General features: G+C 40.9%; 1 protein-coding gene across 1 annotated transcript in view; it reads right to left on the minus strand.

Annotated features, from left to right (window-relative positions):
* The window catches only part of LOC124774904 (T-box transcription factor TBX5-A-like), a 177124-nt gene that overhangs the window by 77701 nt on the left and 79680 nt on the right, over window positions 1-19743 (minus strand). Inside the window, exon 3 of the mRNA XM_047249575.1 lies at window positions 10031-10316. Coding sequence (XP_047105531.1) covers window positions 10031-10316 — 286 coding nt within the window. The remainder of the gene's footprint in view (window positions 1-10030; window positions 10317-19743) is intronic.

The raw sequence follows: 19743 nt of genomic DNA on the forward strand, positions 1-19743 counted from the left end.
GACAGAAGTACAGTTAGTCGCTGAGCGCGGAGGGTGAGATCATCAGAAGGCGGTTCGGCGGAGCTTCACGATTTGCAGCGGTCGGAGAGACCATACACGGCTGTCACAGCTGACATGCTGCAGCGAGCTGATGATGTCATTCACGAGGACTGACGCGTTCGTGGAAGACATCTTGAGGACAATGAAGCGGCGACTGACACAGTGCAGCCCTGGCTCCACCACTAGGACAGGGATTGGTACCGACAGAGCATACACGCCCTTGTTTCGCACTGGAGGGAGGTCATAGAACGGGATGGAGATTACGTGGAAAAATAAGGTGTGTAGATAAAACACAATTCTTTCATGTGTGTAATTCTCATTATGTTCAATAAAGAATTGTTGAAGAAAAAAATGCGGTGCATTACTTTCTGGGCAACCCTCGTATAGGCCTATCGTAATACAAATTCTTTTGTACCCTGTAATGTCACAAAATGCGAAGGATTAAGTTTTATAGTCTTAGCTTTAAAAAAAAAAGCCAACGAAGTAACTGCGGGTCATCCTCTTGTAGGAGATCAGAAAAAAATTTGGTGCAAAGATAGGTAGGAGGATTCTCGTGGCTGAAGAGGTATCTTAGTGAAAAAAGCATAAGGTGTTCCCTGGTCTTTGGGAAGATCCACAGTTGAGCGGTTGTGCACACTCGAGCTGGTTACTGATGTGTGAGAAAGTTTCAGTGGAAAACAGTATAAGGCAAGAAACTGAGGTAGGAGACTGAATGTTAGATGTATTGGTACACAAAGTTTTCGAAGGCGTGAAATTCATCTTTCCCTTTTTCTACTCCTTTCTTTCTTCTGTCCTTTCCTTTTTATTTAATCAATAAACAGTTTCTGTTTTGGGAAATTTTTATATGGCAGGTACTAGAGGAAAGATAATGTTGAGGTTCAAGTAATGCACAGGCAATGAGGGTAACTTATTACCAGTCAGGGTATCTTTGTACCACTTACTACTTTTGTTTCAGATAGTTGCTGCTCCAACTACTTGAATTATTTTGCACTGAAAGTAACAGTTTTATTACCTCTGTGGTTTCTAGTTATTAGTTTAGTTGTATTGCCACTTTATTGTCAAGCTTGTGATTATGCTTTAATTGCATTGTCTGTGAAGAGAGCTTTTGGCGTCAGTGATTTAAGATGAACAGTGTCAGGTCTATACAAAAGTCTTGATACTTCAAAGTAAACATGCAATACTGAATTAACACTCCCGGTTTTTATTTCTTATTAACACCTGTTTTACTTCTGCAATAATCTAAATTTACCCAGAGCATCTTAGATGTATGAAAAATGCTACATTTTGTAAGGCTGGTCTACAGTTACCCAGATTGAATGTGTAACTTTGTATCAGTATTAAAATAGTAATTTAACTCTGAAAGGGCATAATTAGTGTACATTTTCACTTTCCTAAACACTCAGTAACTATAGATAAAAATGTTACAATATCTGTTGTGAGATGTAACATATTTTGTGTCAATATTCTCAAAGCATGGAAAAAAGTGGTACAAAGTTACGTCGATTAACTGCATTTCATAGGAATTCATGGGGACATGAGACGAAACCTATAAGGGTCTTGGGCAAGGAGTAGATATAAGTCGAGTTTGCGTACATAAGAGGATAAGGCAACCTAAGGAGTAAGTTAGAGAGAACACTGATCAATCTAAAGATGACGGCAGAGGTGGCATAAGACTATTGGTGTGATCAACGTGGGAATTGTGCTGGTTACTGATGTGTGACAAAGTTTCGGTGGAAAACAGTATAATGCAAGAAACTGAGGTAGCAGACTGAATGTTAGATGTATTGGTACACAAAGTTTTCGAAAGTGTAAAATTATCCCTATGAGCAATTTTATATACTTTAAATATCACTGTAGAGCCTAGAAAAAAAAAGACAAGGTGGCCACAAGCACTAGAAAACTGCGTGAAGTAGTGTTTAACTTCAGTATATAAACGAAAGAGACTAAGCAGTCTTGAATGCTAGCTAGCGCTGGCTGGTAAACCTGTTGTAGGTGCTTTTGTGAAATTAAACGGACTAAGCACCCCTGTGCACTAATATACGAGCGTGTGCTGAAAAGTAGTATCTCCTAATGTTCTCTTCCAGCAAGGCAATGATAGACCATACACGCACGCTGCAACGTCTATAAAACCAGAGCTAGCGTAAATGTCATACATTTAAGGACTACAGTAAGTTGGAAGTAAGAAACCAGACAGCGCGATCTTCTTTACTGCAAATGTTCCATTCAAAAGGTATGAAAGTTTAAGGTCTAAAAGAAGTATGTTTATTGTTACTTTTTTTAGAAGCATGGAAACAATCGAGAAAGACTTCCAAAGATTTCACGATTCAGGCGAGTAGGAATGAGACGATAACACGATAAAGCAGCAAGAAGTAGAAGGGGGGTAGACTGCGGAAAACCATTTTCACACGGTTCGGCAATTGGTGCCATTAGGGCACCACTATAGGGCGAAATTCTGAGGTTTGCGAACCTAGCCCACAGCTGAGAAAGAGACAAAGCTAATGGGAAATTACAGAGATCGTCTGTGACGAAGAAGGAACGACTACATTGTACTGTTGCATAAAGCAGAATAGCCCTCTCTTGTCCCATATCTTCCGACAGGTCTCATCAACACAGGAGGCACCACAGATGGAGAGCTGAGAGTCACCCCACATTCGTCTCTAAATGCCACGAACATTAGCAGAGCCATAAGAGCAAATGTTGTGATGTGTGTTGTAAGTGTGAAAGAGTGGTAAATAGTGATATTCAATATAAAGAGAAGGGAAAAGAGTGTACGACATAACAATGTAGTGCGAGGAAGGTGTTAACTCTTATTGTTTTTGTGTGCTGCGATTAAGTTTATTGCAGTTTGTTTGTACGTACATGTTTTTTATTATAGCAATTTGATTAAGGGTATACGGAATGAGTTTTTCAATAAGAAAATCGATTTTTGGGAAAATGAATTTTCGAAATATTTGAGGTCTCCCGCTTAAATTTGTGCATGAAATATTGTTATGGCATACATAGAAGTATTTTAAATAGTTTTTTATAAACTGCAGCACACTATGTTTAGCGTTTATGAGACACGTAACATATCTGATATAGTCAGCCTTGTCAGAGATACAAATGAATACAAGAGTGTTATATTTTCTGTTGGCTATACTGCAAGACAGTTGACAATCGATTTTGTGCCATTTGTATTGTTTAGGTTTTAAGTAAATCCATGTGCTTTTGGTGAAACTCATTTTTGGTGAAGTCACTGAGTTTTCCCCACTTCAAGATGTCAAGACCTGGTCTGAAGGTATTTAAAAAAGTGTACATTGACACAAGAAAGTAAAAGGTGCTAAGTGATCGTCTGATTCATAGTTCTACATCATTATTTGACGTTCTAGTAGTGTCTAACCTCTTCCCTTACTGTGATACATTGCGTCACGCTGCTGCCACGATACCTGAAAGTTCTTTAAAAAGAAAACTAGTTGGAACTGAAGAACGATACAAGAAACTAAATGCTGCGACTATAAAATATGAGATGATTAATGTGTCTTTATTATTAGATCTTTTGGAGAAAAATGTATGTTGCAAACAGTGTGGGAAATGTGGTGTATCACTGGAACCAAACATACACGTAGAACTTTCTTATGAATTAGAGTTAATGTGCAACTACTGCAATTTTTCAATTCCTCACATGTTACTGCACATACAGATAAACTGTATTATATAAACGTTAGATTGGTTTATGGATTACGGTCTATAGGTAAGGGCATGGCTACAGGTGTCGTGTTATGTGTGATGAACATCCGTGCTCCACCCACAAAATACGACAAACACATCATTGTAATACGCTCTGCTCTCGAAGATGTAACATGGGAAAATATGAGAGAAGCTGGTGAGGAAGCTGTTGTTGAAAATAATAATAATATTAGGGACTTGTCCATAGTTTTTGATGGGAACTGGCTAAAGAAAGATCACACATCTCTGAATGGTGTTGTAACAGCTACAAGCGTTGACGTTGGCTAAGTGCATTGCATATTGTTATAGTTGTTAGCGGTGATCTGGAAGTTGCTGGAGTACAAAGTATTTATGAATGCTCAGTAAAACGGTATAACGATAAATGGATAAATTATCTTGGGTATGGTGACCGACAGTGAGGAACAGAGGCCGTATGGGAACAGTGTCAACATTTGCAGACTGCATTGGTCACGTTCAGAAACGCATGGGATCAAGACTTCGACAGCTCAAGGCTAACATGGAAGGCAAGAAACTGAAGGATGGAAAAACTTAAGATTCGAAAAACAGAGTGGCAGATGTTGCTATAGACCACATTCAGAAGTGGTATGGTCTAACAGAATACAGCAGATGTAGAATTAATGAGAAGAGCAGTGGAGGATCTGTGTTCTTCACACAGCTTCAAGCAATGGGAATCCCAAACATGGGCTATGTTGAATAGGAGGCAGTAGTTGGTGCAAGTACAATAGAGGCAAGGTAACTGAGAAACAATACAACCAACCTCATCATTTGCCATCTGCAATAATGGACGAAATAAAACCAATATTCTCAGATTTCGCAAATATTAGGCTACTAAAGAAACGTGGTATGGAAGAGAATATCTAAAACTGTGTTTGTGGGTATAAATATTCTTCAATTTGGCATTTATTATGCTGTTTCATCTTTCAATCAGGGCAGCGTAACAGATGATGCTCTGTGTAGGAGTAAAAACGGCAGCAGCTATTTTTTGTTTAGAAAAGAAAGGCTCATGTCTGGAGATAATGCAGTAAAAACCTATTAAAAGATGGCCAGAGAGCATAGGAGGGCCACAAAACGAAGCTTTTAGACACTTGTGATAATACTAGCTATGCAGCAGGCTTGCTTTGAAGTAAAATATTTGAAGCTCATTCCCGTAACTAAATTTATTTTGTGTACTGCACGAGGTACATTTTCTCAGAGTATATTTATAGTAGAAAGATGTAACTTTCAGGTGTTGCTCCTTAAAGCCTTTTAATATATCTGGATTAAAAGATTTGTGAAATTATTTTGTATTGTAGGAACTGTATTTTAATATACTTCGACTCTGTAGACATCTGAGTTTTAACTGAGTGCGTGCAACGAATATACTCTTTTAAGCTTCAGAAAATAAATCTCAAAAACTGAGCTTTATTTTTCCAAAATCATTAATTCAGTGGAAAAGCAGAACACATGTTCGCATTCTGTGAAAAATTTAAGAGTATAGTCCCAATAACTCACGAGGAAACGTTCGTAACTTTTGACTCAATTTAACATTGTAAGTGTAGGACATTCCGTAAACTCTTAACGTAATTAGATTCGGACGAAAATATCTAGGATAATGGACAATTTTGGAACAAAACAAAATATAAGGTCAGTAGGCATTATGTGAAAAATTTTTGTTTAGATTAAAGAGTTGTATTTGATACATAGAATTAAATTGTGTCAGAAAACTGATAACCAGATATTGATTTTCAAAACTCTTGGTCCTTTTACTGTGAGAAGTGGGATGAGAGGTGGCACTAATATGTTGTCTCACTGACCACACTCATTTTCTACAGCTAAAGTTATGTTATCGAGTCAACAGAGTAAGGGAAGGAATGATAGTGCAACATATCATCACTGTGTGCTCTGTTTAATTTAGTATTTATTGGTGCTTACTGCGTACTAACCCGACCTTCGACTCTGTAGACATCTGAGTTTTAACTGAGTGCGTGCAACGGAATTCCTTAGAGTGCACGGCAGGCTGTACAGACTGTAGTAGCGGCGAGGGCCGCCGAGCACCTGGATAAACGCAAGTCACCCCTGGTGGGTCCGGAGCGAAGCGTTAGGAGGACTGTGGAGCCTTAGCACATGGATAGTACCAGAAAAAAAAACAAAAAATAAGATGTAGTTTGTGGGGGCAAACACCCCTTCGAAACAAGCAGTTGGACTCATCCCAAGCCCCGAAGGGTGGGAAAACAAAAGCAGTTCATCCTGAAAGACGGGTTTTTGAGGATACAGCGCAAACGCAAAATTATTGCAAGCAGTGTTACGAGAGAATTAGTAATGTAGGAACCAATGCGTAGCAAAATCCTATGAGACACATTTTTAAATCGGACTAAGAAGTGCAAAACAACTGCTCCTAGCCCCATGCAATTACTAACCCCAAACAGGTAGTTCAGAAAATGTGTGATTGTGAACTTCTAATAGAATGAAAATGCTTGTGAGATTTATAAGTAAAAACGTGGGTTACATTAAGTAGATAAAAGGAAGTGAAATATTTATGCATCAACTATGTACTGCATGTGTCACACGATCTTCCTTATAAATCTTTCAACTACTTTCACTGCTATTAAAAATGTTGTAACTGTGATTTAAAGTTTTGATATTTTGTACGAGGGGAGTCCAAAACATGAGTTACACACTATTATGGCACACCAAGTAGCTTATACTGAATGTCGCCATACTCTTCAGAGTACAGAGACTATATTTTAACATAATCACCAAGTCTTTTTAAATAACGGTCAGGAAGTTCTAACAAAGGTTCAATACCTCGACGACTGATACCTGCTCGTTGGTGACGGAGCCAGCTGTGTCATGACCACGGTGTGAGTTCTCCTTTACTATTGTTCGGCATCAGAGAGCAAATGGGTATTGGAACATGTAAAAAGGGCATGTAAAAATATGTATATAAGTTTTACGTACTTTGTTGTACCAGTGTTTTAGATACACGGTACACTGGAAGCCAACAGGAGACTTACGACGTAGCAGCGAGGCAGCCACTTGTCATTGCACAAACTAGAGATGTAACGGCACTGCAGAGAAGCCGGCCACCGCTTGAGCTTGCCGAGGATTGACGAATATAATGAAATTATTGTCAAATATCGAGGCAGCGTTGCTTATTTGTTCGGACTAATGTTTCCAAATGACTTATGCTTGAGAAAGGCTGTCCACAAGCTTCGTAGGAGTCAGTTCGTCAAAAGACAACGGTCATAGTCCGTCTTGGTTGAGGTTTGATTTGTGGTTTGATGGGGTCTTTCTGATAAGCAGACTTACGAGTATGGTAAGTCAAATGTTGTGAAGAGACTACCGTTAATTGGTGGAGCTGCGAGCTTTTGCTCCCAAGGCCGATCTGCGACCGACTATGTTCGGGTAGGTTCCACTGGTAATGTTCGCTCCGACGAATTGTTTAGTACCGGCAAGGGCGATCTTTGTTGGTTATTAGGATTTTGTGGACGGAAGTAATGATTCGTGACTTACGTGTAGCGTGGAAGGAACTGTAGTAGTCAAGTCTTTAGGTGGTAGTTATTGGTATAATTGAATATGTTGGAAGTTATCCGCATTTTGTCTGTAGTGTACTGTCAGTTGGCTGACACCGTTCCCAGAAGTATTTGCGTTGCTGCTCGTATTTTGTGGAGAGTAGAGTAGTTCTATGGTGCCTCGAGTGAGATATTAACCCAAGTGTGTATTTTTGAATATACAGATATTAACAGATTACAATAGTAATTACTCGGCGTGTTAATATTGACTTTGCCCACAATCATTTGAGCTGATCGTGCTCTTGATAGTTGTAGAATGTAAAATCCAGTAAAGACAAACGATTGAACGAACAGCATATAGTGAAACTGAGACTTGATTGGTTACTGAAGACGAATGGCCAATTTTGATTTAACAAAAACTCTAAGGAATCGCGAATCGCCAATGCCTGAAGAGGATAGACTTTGCTGAATTGTATAACTTTCAGGGACCAAAGAGGCGGTAGCACTTAGGATTTTTCCCTACTTAATTATCTGTGTGTATTCTTACCGTTCACGGGTGCAATTATTAGTGTTGTTGCTGGTACCTACATACGAGCTACGTTTGATTGTTGTGAAATATGTAAAGTTGAAAATCAAAAACAAGCTATGTGCGTTAATGAAAGTGTAAACCAAAATAAAAAGTTTATGTTGATTGTTAATTTCAGTAGACAGACATATTTCTAGTCTCTGAACGAAATGTTCTGAAATACGTTCTACGTAAACATAATTTTTCTAAAAGAAAAGACGTTTACAAGTCTCACTCTTGCCTAGAAAAGCTAAATTCATCAATTCTGATGAATTAAGTTCAGTAAAAGTGACAAAACCTGTTAGGAAAGCAAGTAACTGGAATTGTTAAAAATAAAATAAACAGTATTCATATCTTTGGTTGTTGAAAACTCAGTTGGTCATATGTTTTGTTATTAAGATAGACGGATTATATAATTCTTTTCCATATTTGTTATGTGTGATCGCAGATAATGAGAGATAGCATTAACGTTGTGATACACTAAGCCCAGCCAAAAGAACTCGCAGATATTCTAAATTAAGAAAAGACATTTCCAAAATAAAAGAAAATATTTCCATATGATTGTAACAAGAACGTACTATTAAGAATGAGAGTACAGTTTTTCCTATACCAATATTAAGAGAGAAATATTCCGCACCAGACTAAATCACTAATATCCAGGGGCAGTTGAATATTATCTCAGACTGAGGGCACAAAATTTGCCGCGATGGAATTTATCACATTAAACAAAAGAGAGAAATCTCATATATTACGTTAGGAATAGCTTTTAAAGTTTATGGTCCTAAGTAAATGTTCGCGTATAAATATATTGACTCTTAATATTGTTCTGAGCTGAACTCATTTGTTAATTGTTTACTAGTCTCGAGCAGGATTTGTGATGATTGAGATATTGACACAAAGCATTTAAATCTGCGTTAGGTACTGCAAAGTACAGTGCGTTTGTATATTTATAAGAGCCTACGTGTCCATACCTTCAAGATTAAATGCGTGTGGGATTGTAAAATGCATTCTTCGTTGTAGTAATTAATGGGTTTAATTACTCCACAACATTTATTTAGAAACGGTTAGGACTCTCAACAACCCTGAATCTAACTTGAAGAGTTAGAGGTGACGTACAACAGTGCCATATATTAAAATAACTGTTCGCATAATTAAATTTCTGGTGCTGGACAGCGGGTGTACCGGAGTTTTAGTGCAACAGGAAGAAGCTATTTAAACACAGTGCGAAGTTTTGTACTGTGGCTCACTCTGTTGTGACATCACAGACGTAAATAGGACTCCGGTTTACACGCCTCCACAGTACAGACTTTGGAGTTCGTTTCCAGCTTCCGCTCGATTTCAGTCCCACATCGTGATGCACCAGTTACCTGCACTACTGCAAAGCTGTGTCTGCAGGAAACCCAGAACATGTACTCTCTTCTGACAAGTGAGAAAATATTGATTTTGAAATTTTATATTTGTCGTGTTATTGGTTGCACGAACATAACCTGTTAATACGATCATATGCAGTTGGGGTTGTTTGGGGAAGGAGACCAGACAGCGAGGTCATCGGTCTCATCGGATTAGGGAAGGACGGGGAAGGAAGTCGGCCGTGCACTTTGAAAGGAACCATCCCGGCATTTGCCTGGAGCGATTTAGGGAAATCACGGAAAACCTAAATCAGGACGGCCGGACGCGGGATTGAACCGTCGTCCTCCGGAATGCGAGTCCGGTGTCTAACCACTGCGCCACCTCGCTCGGTAATCATATGCAGTGTCGCTACCTGTTGTTTGCAAGTTGCGCATTAAGGCGTATGCGCATAGGCTTCAGCTGTCGACAAAATTTTTGAAATTTTTGAAAACATAGTCAGCGATCGTAAAATGTGTTGAAATTAAAATTTAAAACAGTCTCGATCGCAAGTTTTTTAATAGAGTGAGTGACCAGTTTCGACTCTTTCATAGTGTCATCTTCAGACTCCAGAGCGGTGGATGGACACTGCCAGAAGAGTTCCGTCGACCCTCGACGCTACACGAGCGTCGAGGGTCGACGGAACACTATAAAAGAGTCGAAACCCGTCACTCACTCCAGTAAAAAATTGCGATCAAGATTGTTTTAAATTTTAAATTCAGCTGTCGAACTGCACCTCCTGTGCTGTGTGTTGTCCATTCACAACGAAGCTCCGACTCCGGGGAGACTCATTTTGTACGTGTAACCGTGTGTGAGATCTCACCTGAGAGCCGAGCGGCGCACTCGAGGCGGGGTCGTTGGTGAGCTTGGCGGCGTACAGGGAGACGGCACCGCGGCTCCAATGCCGGCCGTCGGCGGGAGCGTCGGCGTGCAGGAAGAGGTTGCGAGCGGGCGCGCGCCGCGGCGGGTCGGCGCGCCCCCATGGCGCCCAGCGGCCCTTGTGGAACCGGAAACGCTGCCCGCAGCTAAGCCGCACCCCCAGCGCCACAACGTACTGCTCGCCGGCCTCCAGGCCCGACACGCACACCTTCAGCTCCGGGAAGATGCGTCTGCGTGCCGACAACAGACACTCAACTCACAAGCATTCGTGCGACCATCGGTAATTTAATTTGCGTTGCTTAGCCATTACGAAACCGCAAAGGGCAAAATTTACGAATCAAACATATTGTTTTTTCTGTATTCTTTATTCTCTAAAACTGATTAGCTGTTAAATTAACAAATTTCTGACGACACCTAGTAGGCAGCTTCATTATACACTGAAGAACCAAAGAAACTGCTACACCTGCCCAATATCGTTTAGGGCCCCTCGAGCACGCACAAGTGCCCAAACACGACGTGGCATGGACTCCACTAATGTCTGAAGTAGTACCGGATGGACCTGACACCATGAATTCTGCAGGGCTGTCAAGAAATGGTTCAAATGGCTCTAAGCACTATAGGACTTAACATCTGAGGTCACCAGTCCCCTAGACTTAGAACTACTTAAAGCTACCTAACCTAAGGACATCACACACATCCATGCCCGAGGCACTATTCAACCTGCGAGCGTAGCAGCAGCGCGGTTCCGGACTGAAGCGTCTAGAACCGATCGGCCACAGAGGCCAGCGCAGGGCTGTCCATAAATCCGTAAGAATATGAGGGGGTGGAGATCTCTTCTGAACAGCATGTTGCAAGGCATCCCAGATATGCACAATAATGTTCATGCATGGGGAGTTTGGTGGCCAGCGGAAGTGTTTAAACTCAGAAGAGTGTTCCTGGAATCACTCTGTAGCAATGCTGGACCTGTGGGGTGTCGCATTGTCCTGCTGGAATTGCCCAACTCCGTCGGAATGCACATGGACATGAATTGATGCAGGTGATGAGACAGGATTCTTACGTACGTGTCACCTGCCAGAGTCGTATCTAGACGTATCAGGGGTTCCATATCACTCCAGCTGCACACGCTGCACTCCGTTACAGAGCCTCCAGCAGCTCGAACAGTCCCCTGCTGCCATGGAGGGTCCATGTATTCGTGAAGTTGTCTCCATGCCCGTACACGTCCATCCGCTCGATACAATTTGAACCGAGCCTCGTCTGACTAGGCAACGTGTTTCCAGTCATCAACATTCCAATGGCGGTGTTGACGGGACCAGGCGAGGCGTAAAGTTTTGTGTCTCGCGGTTATCAAGGGAATGGTTCGCACGCTGACACTTGTTGACATCCCAGCACTGAAATCTGCAGCAATTAGTGGAAGTGTTGCAATTCTGTCAGGTTGAGCGATTCTCTCCAGTTGTCGTTGGTCCCGTTCTTGCAGGATCTTTTTCCGGCCGCAGCGATGTCGGATATGTGATGTTTTACCGTTTTCCTGATATTCACGGCACACTCATGAAAAGTCGTACGAGAAAATCCCCACTTCATCGCTACGACGGAGATACTGTGTCCCATCGCTGGTGTACCGTTCAAACACCACGTTCAAACACACTTAAATCTTACTAACCTTCCATTGTAGCAGCAGTAACATCTTTGTGAATCTGCTTACTGTACCTTTGTCCTGGCCTTCCTTTATGATTTTTATCTCCTACACTTCCCTCCAGTAATAAATTAAAATGTCTCAAGATATATCCCATCAATTGATCCCTAATTTTACGAAAGTTGTGCCACAAATATCTTGTCTCCCCAATTCTGTTTTGTATCTCCTCATTAGTTATGCGATCTACCCGTGTAATCGTCGGCGTCCTTCTCTACACCACATGTGAAAGTCTTCTATTTGTCGTCCATCTTCTACTGCTCAAATACACGGCTCAAACCTTCCAGAAAGCAAGAAAATTTATTCTGTACGTTCCGTACACACGTCTCTGAATCCCAGAAGGGGCGGAAAACTTGAATATTCTACCCATACTCAGTATAGTTTTTCGAGGGAATAAGATTGAGCATATGCTTATTCACGCTACCCCCCCCCCCCTCCCTATTGTATCTGAGGGAAAGAATTTATTTAAAAAAATACAGGTGTGGAGAAAAATACGGAAAGACCACGCGAAATGCGTGCTTCAACATATATGCAGATGCTAGCTGAGCCTGAAGGTTGCGCTGTTATACTTAACCATGAATGGCACCTATGCAATGCCCTTAGTACGTTGTATGTCTCAGTTGTGGCCAGAACGGTGTTATGTATAGCTGTGAGTGCATTATGTCGCAGCTAAGTGTATTGGAATATGGGCAAATTGTTGGTGTTCGTACGGTAGTGGCTTCTGCAACCCAATGTAGCTGAAGTGTTTGGTGTTTCAAGAGGCACTGTATTGAAGATTTATACCGCATACAGGGAATGGACGAGGAATTCGTGGTGGGACGCATCAAAGAAATCTGAAGACCGATTTCTCAAAAAAAAAAAAAAAGAAAAAAAATCTTACACTATGTCACAACGCGAACGAAAGTGTGTGTTGAGTGATCGTGACGGAGGGTCATTAAAGAGTATTGTGAGGAAAAGTAAGAGAACGACAGCGGCAGAAGTCACTGCAGAGCTGAGTGTCACATTCGCAAATCGTGTCAGCACCAAAACAACATGAAGGAAGCTTCATAAACAGGGAATTACATGGAGAGGTGGAATTCAGAAACCACTCATCAGTTTTGTAAATGCCTCAACTGGAAAACGTGGTGCCAAAGCCATAAAACCTGGAATATGGAGCAATGGAAGATCTCTATCAGACGAGACTTGTTTCACACTGTTTACAACTTTTGGACGAGTTTACGTCCCAAGCGCGAAACATAGTGGGGATTCAATGACGTTAAGGGCAACCATAGTATGGTATTCCATGGGCCCCATGGCTACTCTGCAAGGCTGCCTTACTGCCAAGGATTATGTGGCCATTTTGGCTGATCAGGTCAATCACAAGGTACATTGCTTGTTTCTCAATGGTAACGCCTCAACGTCCAAGGCGACAGGGCTGCCGTGGCGTCCTAGACATCAGGCGCCGACGGCACGACGCATAGTGTGTGAGTACTTGTAGTTTCGGTTGCCGCGAGCTTCGCTCATATCGAACAGAGGCTGCAGGAAATCTGAGTTCCAGAACTCCGCGGCCAGACCAGCAGGTGGTGGCAATAACGTTCAGACCAGGCTACCAGGCAGCGTGCACTGCGGCGTAGAAGTCGTTGACGTACCGCATCTCTTCCTGCATCCGCGGCGCTATCTGACGAAAACATGCCCTCATGTATCCTACCGCGAGGCAGATATTTAGCCAGGCGCGCGTTCCATCGCAGCGAGCAACCGACAAGATTTCACCCACTCCTTCCTATGGACTCCACCACCATCTTCCAGGACAGCACACCGCCTGCTCCGTCTGGACTCTTTAAGTGTGACCTTCCTACGAATCCACTCGCACAACTGAGGCGATATTCCATAGGCACGCAGTTTGGTTAGAAGACGCTTGTGAGGAACGGCGTCGAAAACCTTCTGGAAATCTAAAAATATGGAATCAAATTGACATCCCCTGTTGATAGCACTCATTACTTCATGTGTGTAAAGCGCTAGTTGTGTTCCGCAAGAACGATATTTTCTGAATCCATGCTATGTGTCAGTAAATCGTTTTCTTCGAGGTACTTCATAATGTTCGAGTACAGTATATGTTCCAAAACCCTATTGCAAATCGACGTTAGTGATATGGGCCTGTAATTCAGTGGATTACTCCTATTTCCCTTTTTGGGTATTGGTGTGACTTGAGCAATTTTCCAGTCTTAAGGTACGGAACTTTCTATGAGCGACGGTTGTATGTAATTGCTAAATATGGAGCTATTGTATCAGCATAATCTGAAAGGAACATGACTGGTGTACAATCTGGACCGGAGGCCTTGCCTTTATTACGTGATTTAAGCTGCTTTGCTACACCGAGGATATCTACTTCTACGAGGGTCAGTCAAAAAGTAATGCCTCCTATTTTTTTTCTACGTTTAATTGTCAGGAAATTTAAATGCAATTACATAGGTTGAAAACCACAACATTGAGGATCATTTTGTCATTTTTCAATGTAATCTCCGCCCATCTCTACAGTTTTGGTCCATCTTTGAACAAGGGCATGTATCCCAGCACGGTAAAAATCACAGCTCTGCTTCCTAAGCCATTGACGCACGGATGTTTTGACGGCCTCCTCATCTTCAAAATGAATCCCACGATGAGCTTCTTTTAGTGGCCCGAACAGATGGAAGTCTGATGGTGCCAGGTCAGGGCTGTATGGGGGATGAGGCAAAACTTCCCATCCAATTTTGACAATCTCGTCAGAGGTGTGACGACTGGTGTGTGGTCTTGCATTGTCATGCAAAAGAAGAACATCTGCCATTGATTTTGTTGGGCGAACTCGCTGAAGACGTGCTTTAAGTTTGTTGAGGGTTGTGACGTATTGAACAGAATTTATTGTGCATCCCTGCTCCAAAAAATCAACCAGAATCACACCCTCTGTATCCCAGAAAACTGTTGCCATAACTTTCCCTGCCGATCGCACAGTTTTGAATTTTTTCTTCCTCGGCGAGCTTGTGTGACGCCACTCCATTGACTGCCTCTTTGATTCGGGTTCAAAAAAATGCACCCATGTTTCGTCCCCGGTCACAATTTTTTTCAGAAACTCATCTCCCTCCAAACGGAAGCGCTGCAAGTGTTGGGAGGCTATTGTTTTCCTTGCCTCTTTATTCTGATCGGTTAACATTCTTGGAACCCACCGTGCACAAACTTTTGAGTACCCCAATTGTTTAATAATCGTGATCGTAAGAGAAATAATGCGACACACTTCATCTGCAGTCACCCGATGGTCACCACGAATGATGTCATCAACTTGCTGAATGTTGTGTGGAGTCACTGCACTCACCGGCCTGCCGCTCCGCTTTTCGTCAGTCAACGATGTTTGCCCTTCAGCTTCCTTACAACGACGAACCCATCGTCTAACAGTGCTGACATCCACTGTCACAACACCATACACCTTCTTCAGTCTTTCATGAATGCGTATGGGCGTTTCACCTTCTGCATTCAAGAATTCAATCACACAACGCTGTCTCAAACGAACATCGATGTCGGCCATCTTACAAACTTCTGCTGTGCTGCCACCTGTTGACACAGAAAGTTACTACTGCAGTGGATTGCAGAAGAAGGTTTGAGGAATGGCGCCAAATTCAAATTTTTCACTTAACTTAATTTCTTTAAGTAGAAAAAAAATGGGAGGCATTACTTTTTGACCGACCCTCGTATGTTTCTCATCTTGGCAGTTGTTCTTGATGAAAATTCAGGAATTTTTACTTCGTCTTCTTTGGTGAAGGAGTCTCGGAAAACCGTGTTTAGTAATTCAGCTTCTGTGGCACTGTCATCAGTGACTTCACCGTTGTTATCACCCAGTGAGGTATTGATTGCGTCTTGCTACTGATGTGCTTTATGTATGACCAGAATCTCTTTGGGTTTTCTGCCAGATTCCGAGACAGAGTTTAGCTGTGGAAATCATTAAAAGCATCTCGCATTCAAGTACGCGCTACATTTTGAACTTCTGCAAAACTTTGGCAATCTTGGGGATTTTGCGTTCTTTTAAATTTGGCATGCTTATTTCGTTACAGCAACAGCGATGTGACCTGTTTTGTGTACCATGGGGGATAAATACCATTACTTATTAATTTATGTGGTATACATCTCTCAACTGCCGTCGATACTGTCTCTTTGAAATCATTCCACATATTTTTCATGCTTACATGAGCAGATCGTAAAGAGTAGAGACTGTCACTTAAAAAGGAGTTAAGTGCATTTTAATAGCTTTTTTAAATAGATGTACTTCGCATTTCTTTTTGATGGTTGTTGGTTACGGTGTTTAGTCTAGCAGCAACAGCACGTGCTAGCTGCGGCTTCGTATAATTTCTGCTGCTTTTTACTTCACCGATAAGACAGTCCCAAAGCCTTTCATAGTGCTTCTATCCTTGTCCGATTTAGAAATTTTCTGTACTGTTGATCTTCGCAACTTCTTATATGAACAACTGTAAAATATATCGGAAGTGTTTGCTTCCGCGACTTAAGCTGGAGTGGGGACTTTGTTTTCAAACCCAAGAATTAAGGAATTTGTTTGATGTTGAGCTGAAACTTCATTCATACTTTACGACCTTGCTCATCTTTAAAGGATTAGCTAATTATTTTCACTTGTTGAGGGATTTAATTATTTTTTATTTAGTTACTTTAATTTTGTTTTTCATTGGAGAACTATAGTTTACTTTTCACTTGCAGAAGAACTTTGTTTAATTTCGGACCAGAAGGACCCTTACTTCCGTAATGCATTGCAGACTTTACTGACGTGTTCAAGAAATAAACTTGTTATATTGTGACTACATTCTCTCTAGTGGATATCTCCGAGGAACCGAACAAATCAAGGGCCCCTGTTCACACAGCTCGCATCTTGAGGGACTAGTTTTGTGAACACTATAATGAAATGTTGCATCTCCTTTAGGCACTACAGTCTCCATATTTCAGTATTATTGAGCCTTTGTACTACTGAAAGAATGATGCGTGATCGCTATCTACCTCCATCATGGTTAACTGAACTTGTCACTATTTTGCAGGATAAATGGTATAAGATTCCCTTGAAAACCACACAGAATCTGTATTTATCCATTCTGAGGTAATGTCCCGTCTATTGGTTACAGAGGTTTCTTCACATAAAATGAGACTTTTTCTGGAATAAAAGTATGACAGAAAATAAAGACTATCTGAATGTAGGTTTATTGTATAAGTATGCAAGAGTAAACACTAAACAGTTTTCAAGAAATCCACTGAACAGATCATTTCTTTTCTTGCACTCATATCAGAATGTCAGAGGTCTATCGAAGGAGATCATCCTACTCCTCTACATTAATGCATGACAAGACTCATTGCACATCCATCAAGGCTCTGCTTTGTGGTGGGATTTACGGTATGTGATGTGTAAATGAATAAATGAAATATTCGGATAATTCTTCTTTAAGGCTGCTTTAAGGCTGCACCTTTTATAAATTTTTAGATTGAGTATTCTGTTCACTCTATAAACATTACCTTTTTGATGACTGTCTTACAGTTTGGGCGTATTGATATTTTTATGTTTAGCTGAGTGCAAAGTAATTAATTTGGTGTTACCATGGGAAAATGACAAGTAATTACTATAGAATTAGAAGACGATTTAAAGAAGTCAGCCCACGAACTATAGTTAATAACAAAAGATACATTTTTGAAGTATTTACACGTAAAACTAAAAAATAACGCGCACTGAAAAACAGTTGACGAGAGTAACAATCTAAATAGGAGACAAACACGTGGAAGACATCAATAATTATAAAGATCTCTGTTATAGCATTCCAAAGACATTCACTTCCAAATTAAATAATTCTCTAGTTTATACTGTGCAATTAAAAGAAGCTTAGATGGCAACGTCTATGTTGAGTCAGTGATAAAATCGTATAGAACCACAAAAAATCCCTATAATCCTTCATGAAGCAGAATGTTGGACCTTGACAGAAAAACAGAAATAAGAAGTCCAGGCAGCAGAAAAGGATTTTCCACTCTAGATTTTAGTATAAGCATGAGTTGATTACATCTGAAATGGAGCAATAAGACTCATATTACATGTAATGAAAGGACAGCCGATAAAATGATCACATTACGTTGAAGGAATGGCCATTAATAGGTGTCCAAATGAAACATGTATAATTACAAAGGCATATGGGAAAGCAGTAGATGGAGTCTAGTTCTGAGATCCTTGAAGACAAAATAGACTTAATAAGACTAATCGTTGATGATTATGATTATGGTGAGGAGATTACCATGCGTGATTTCATTATAATCATTTATTCTGATTTCTTGCATAATCGTAAATAGGTAAAGGACATGGTAGTACATGTACACTTTGGCTCTCTCGGGTTAGTCATTTGAGGTATCAAGAGATTTGTGAAAATGTGTAGTGTAGAAAAAGGATAAAAAAAGGCGATGAGCTGCCGGTGTAATGTACAGCCCCGCATCTCACTTCTCAGGTGGTTCAGGTGTTGTCGTTATTTAGGACATCTCTTATTCGTGATTATTAATTTTTATCGTAAATTACACAAATCCTTAATCGTATGAGAGGTAAAATGCAAAATCAAATTTGAGGGCTCTAGAATTAAATTTATATTGTGTATATTGTAAAGTAAGTTGTGTACTTGATCCACGACGATAATGGGAACTGTAATTCACTTTCATCACACTAATCGGATTATCAGAAGCCGGCACTGGCTGATACAACAAGCGGTCAGTAGCGTTCCGCGACCCTGTCTTATGAAGACACACCACGCGTAATTAAAACAAAACCCTTTGTATGAGTCGGATAGCCGAAGTTTGTGCCTCGCAATGAGGACATCGCTGGTTTGTGCTGTACGGCAAAGCGAGAGGGGCAGAGCGATGGTTATGTTTGTGGTTATGTGCTCAATCCGACAGGACTGGACCAAATACTTAAGTTTTACTTTTTTCAAATAAATTAATTTCTACTGCGTTTTCTGGTCACAAATGAAATATCGTCGCCAAATTAGTGCACCCATCAGAGACATTGCGTCAGGTATGTATGTTTGTATGTATGTATGCTTACAATACAAGATAAAGAAATGTTATTCTGATGAGGCGATGATTCACAGCTTCGAGAACTTTACGGAAAATCATGTTTTGCACACAGTCGTATTGTTATTTTACTAAAAAAGTCAGTTTCGGTCAGAAATGGACTATCCTCAGATACAATGCGACATTATTAATCAGATGCATGACAAATTATGTTTGCCGGCCGGTGTGGCCGTGCGGTTCTAAGCGCTTCAGTTTGGAACCGCGTGACCGCTACGGTCGCAGGTTCGAATCCTGCCTCGGGCATGGATGTGTGTGATGTCCTTAGGTTAGTTAGGTTTAAGTAGTTCTAAGTTCTAGGGGACTTATGACCTCAGTAGTTGAGTCCCATAATGCTCAGAGCCATTTGAACAAATTATGTTTGAGAATCTCCGGTTTCTGACCGAAAGTGACTTATTACTAAGCTTATTTTTCATTATTGTCTCATTTTCTTTTTATTGGGAGGGGGGGGGGCGGTGAAGTCAACAGTCTAACAGTCTTCTGATTGGTTTGTTGCAGCCCGCCACGAATCTTGACTGTTTTGTGCTAACCTCTTCAAGTCAGAATAGCACTTGTAACCAACGTCATCAATTATTTTTTGGGCATATTCTAATATCTGTCTTCCCTTACAGTTTTACTCTCTGCACATTCTTGACACCAAAAAAATTATTCGCTGATGTCTTAACGTATCTCCAATCATCCTGCTCCTTCTTCTTCTCAGTGTTTTCTGTATGTTCCTTTTCTTCGTCGATTCTGCAAGGAACTCCCTCATTCCTTATCTTCTCAGTCCACCTCATTTTAAACATCAGTTTATAGCAGTGGGTGTAATTTTCTGAGGGGTAAAAACTAAATGGCTGACTAGTGTTGTGGTCACGAAACTAACTAAATTATTTTTA

The sequence above is a fragment of the Schistocerca piceifrons genome, chromosome 1, assembly GCF_021461385.2.
Source record: "Schistocerca piceifrons isolate TAMUIC-IGC-003096 chromosome 1, iqSchPice1.1, whole genome shotgun sequence".
Classification (NCBI taxonomy): Eukaryota; Metazoa; Arthropoda; class Insecta; order Orthoptera; family Acrididae; genus Schistocerca; species Schistocerca piceifrons.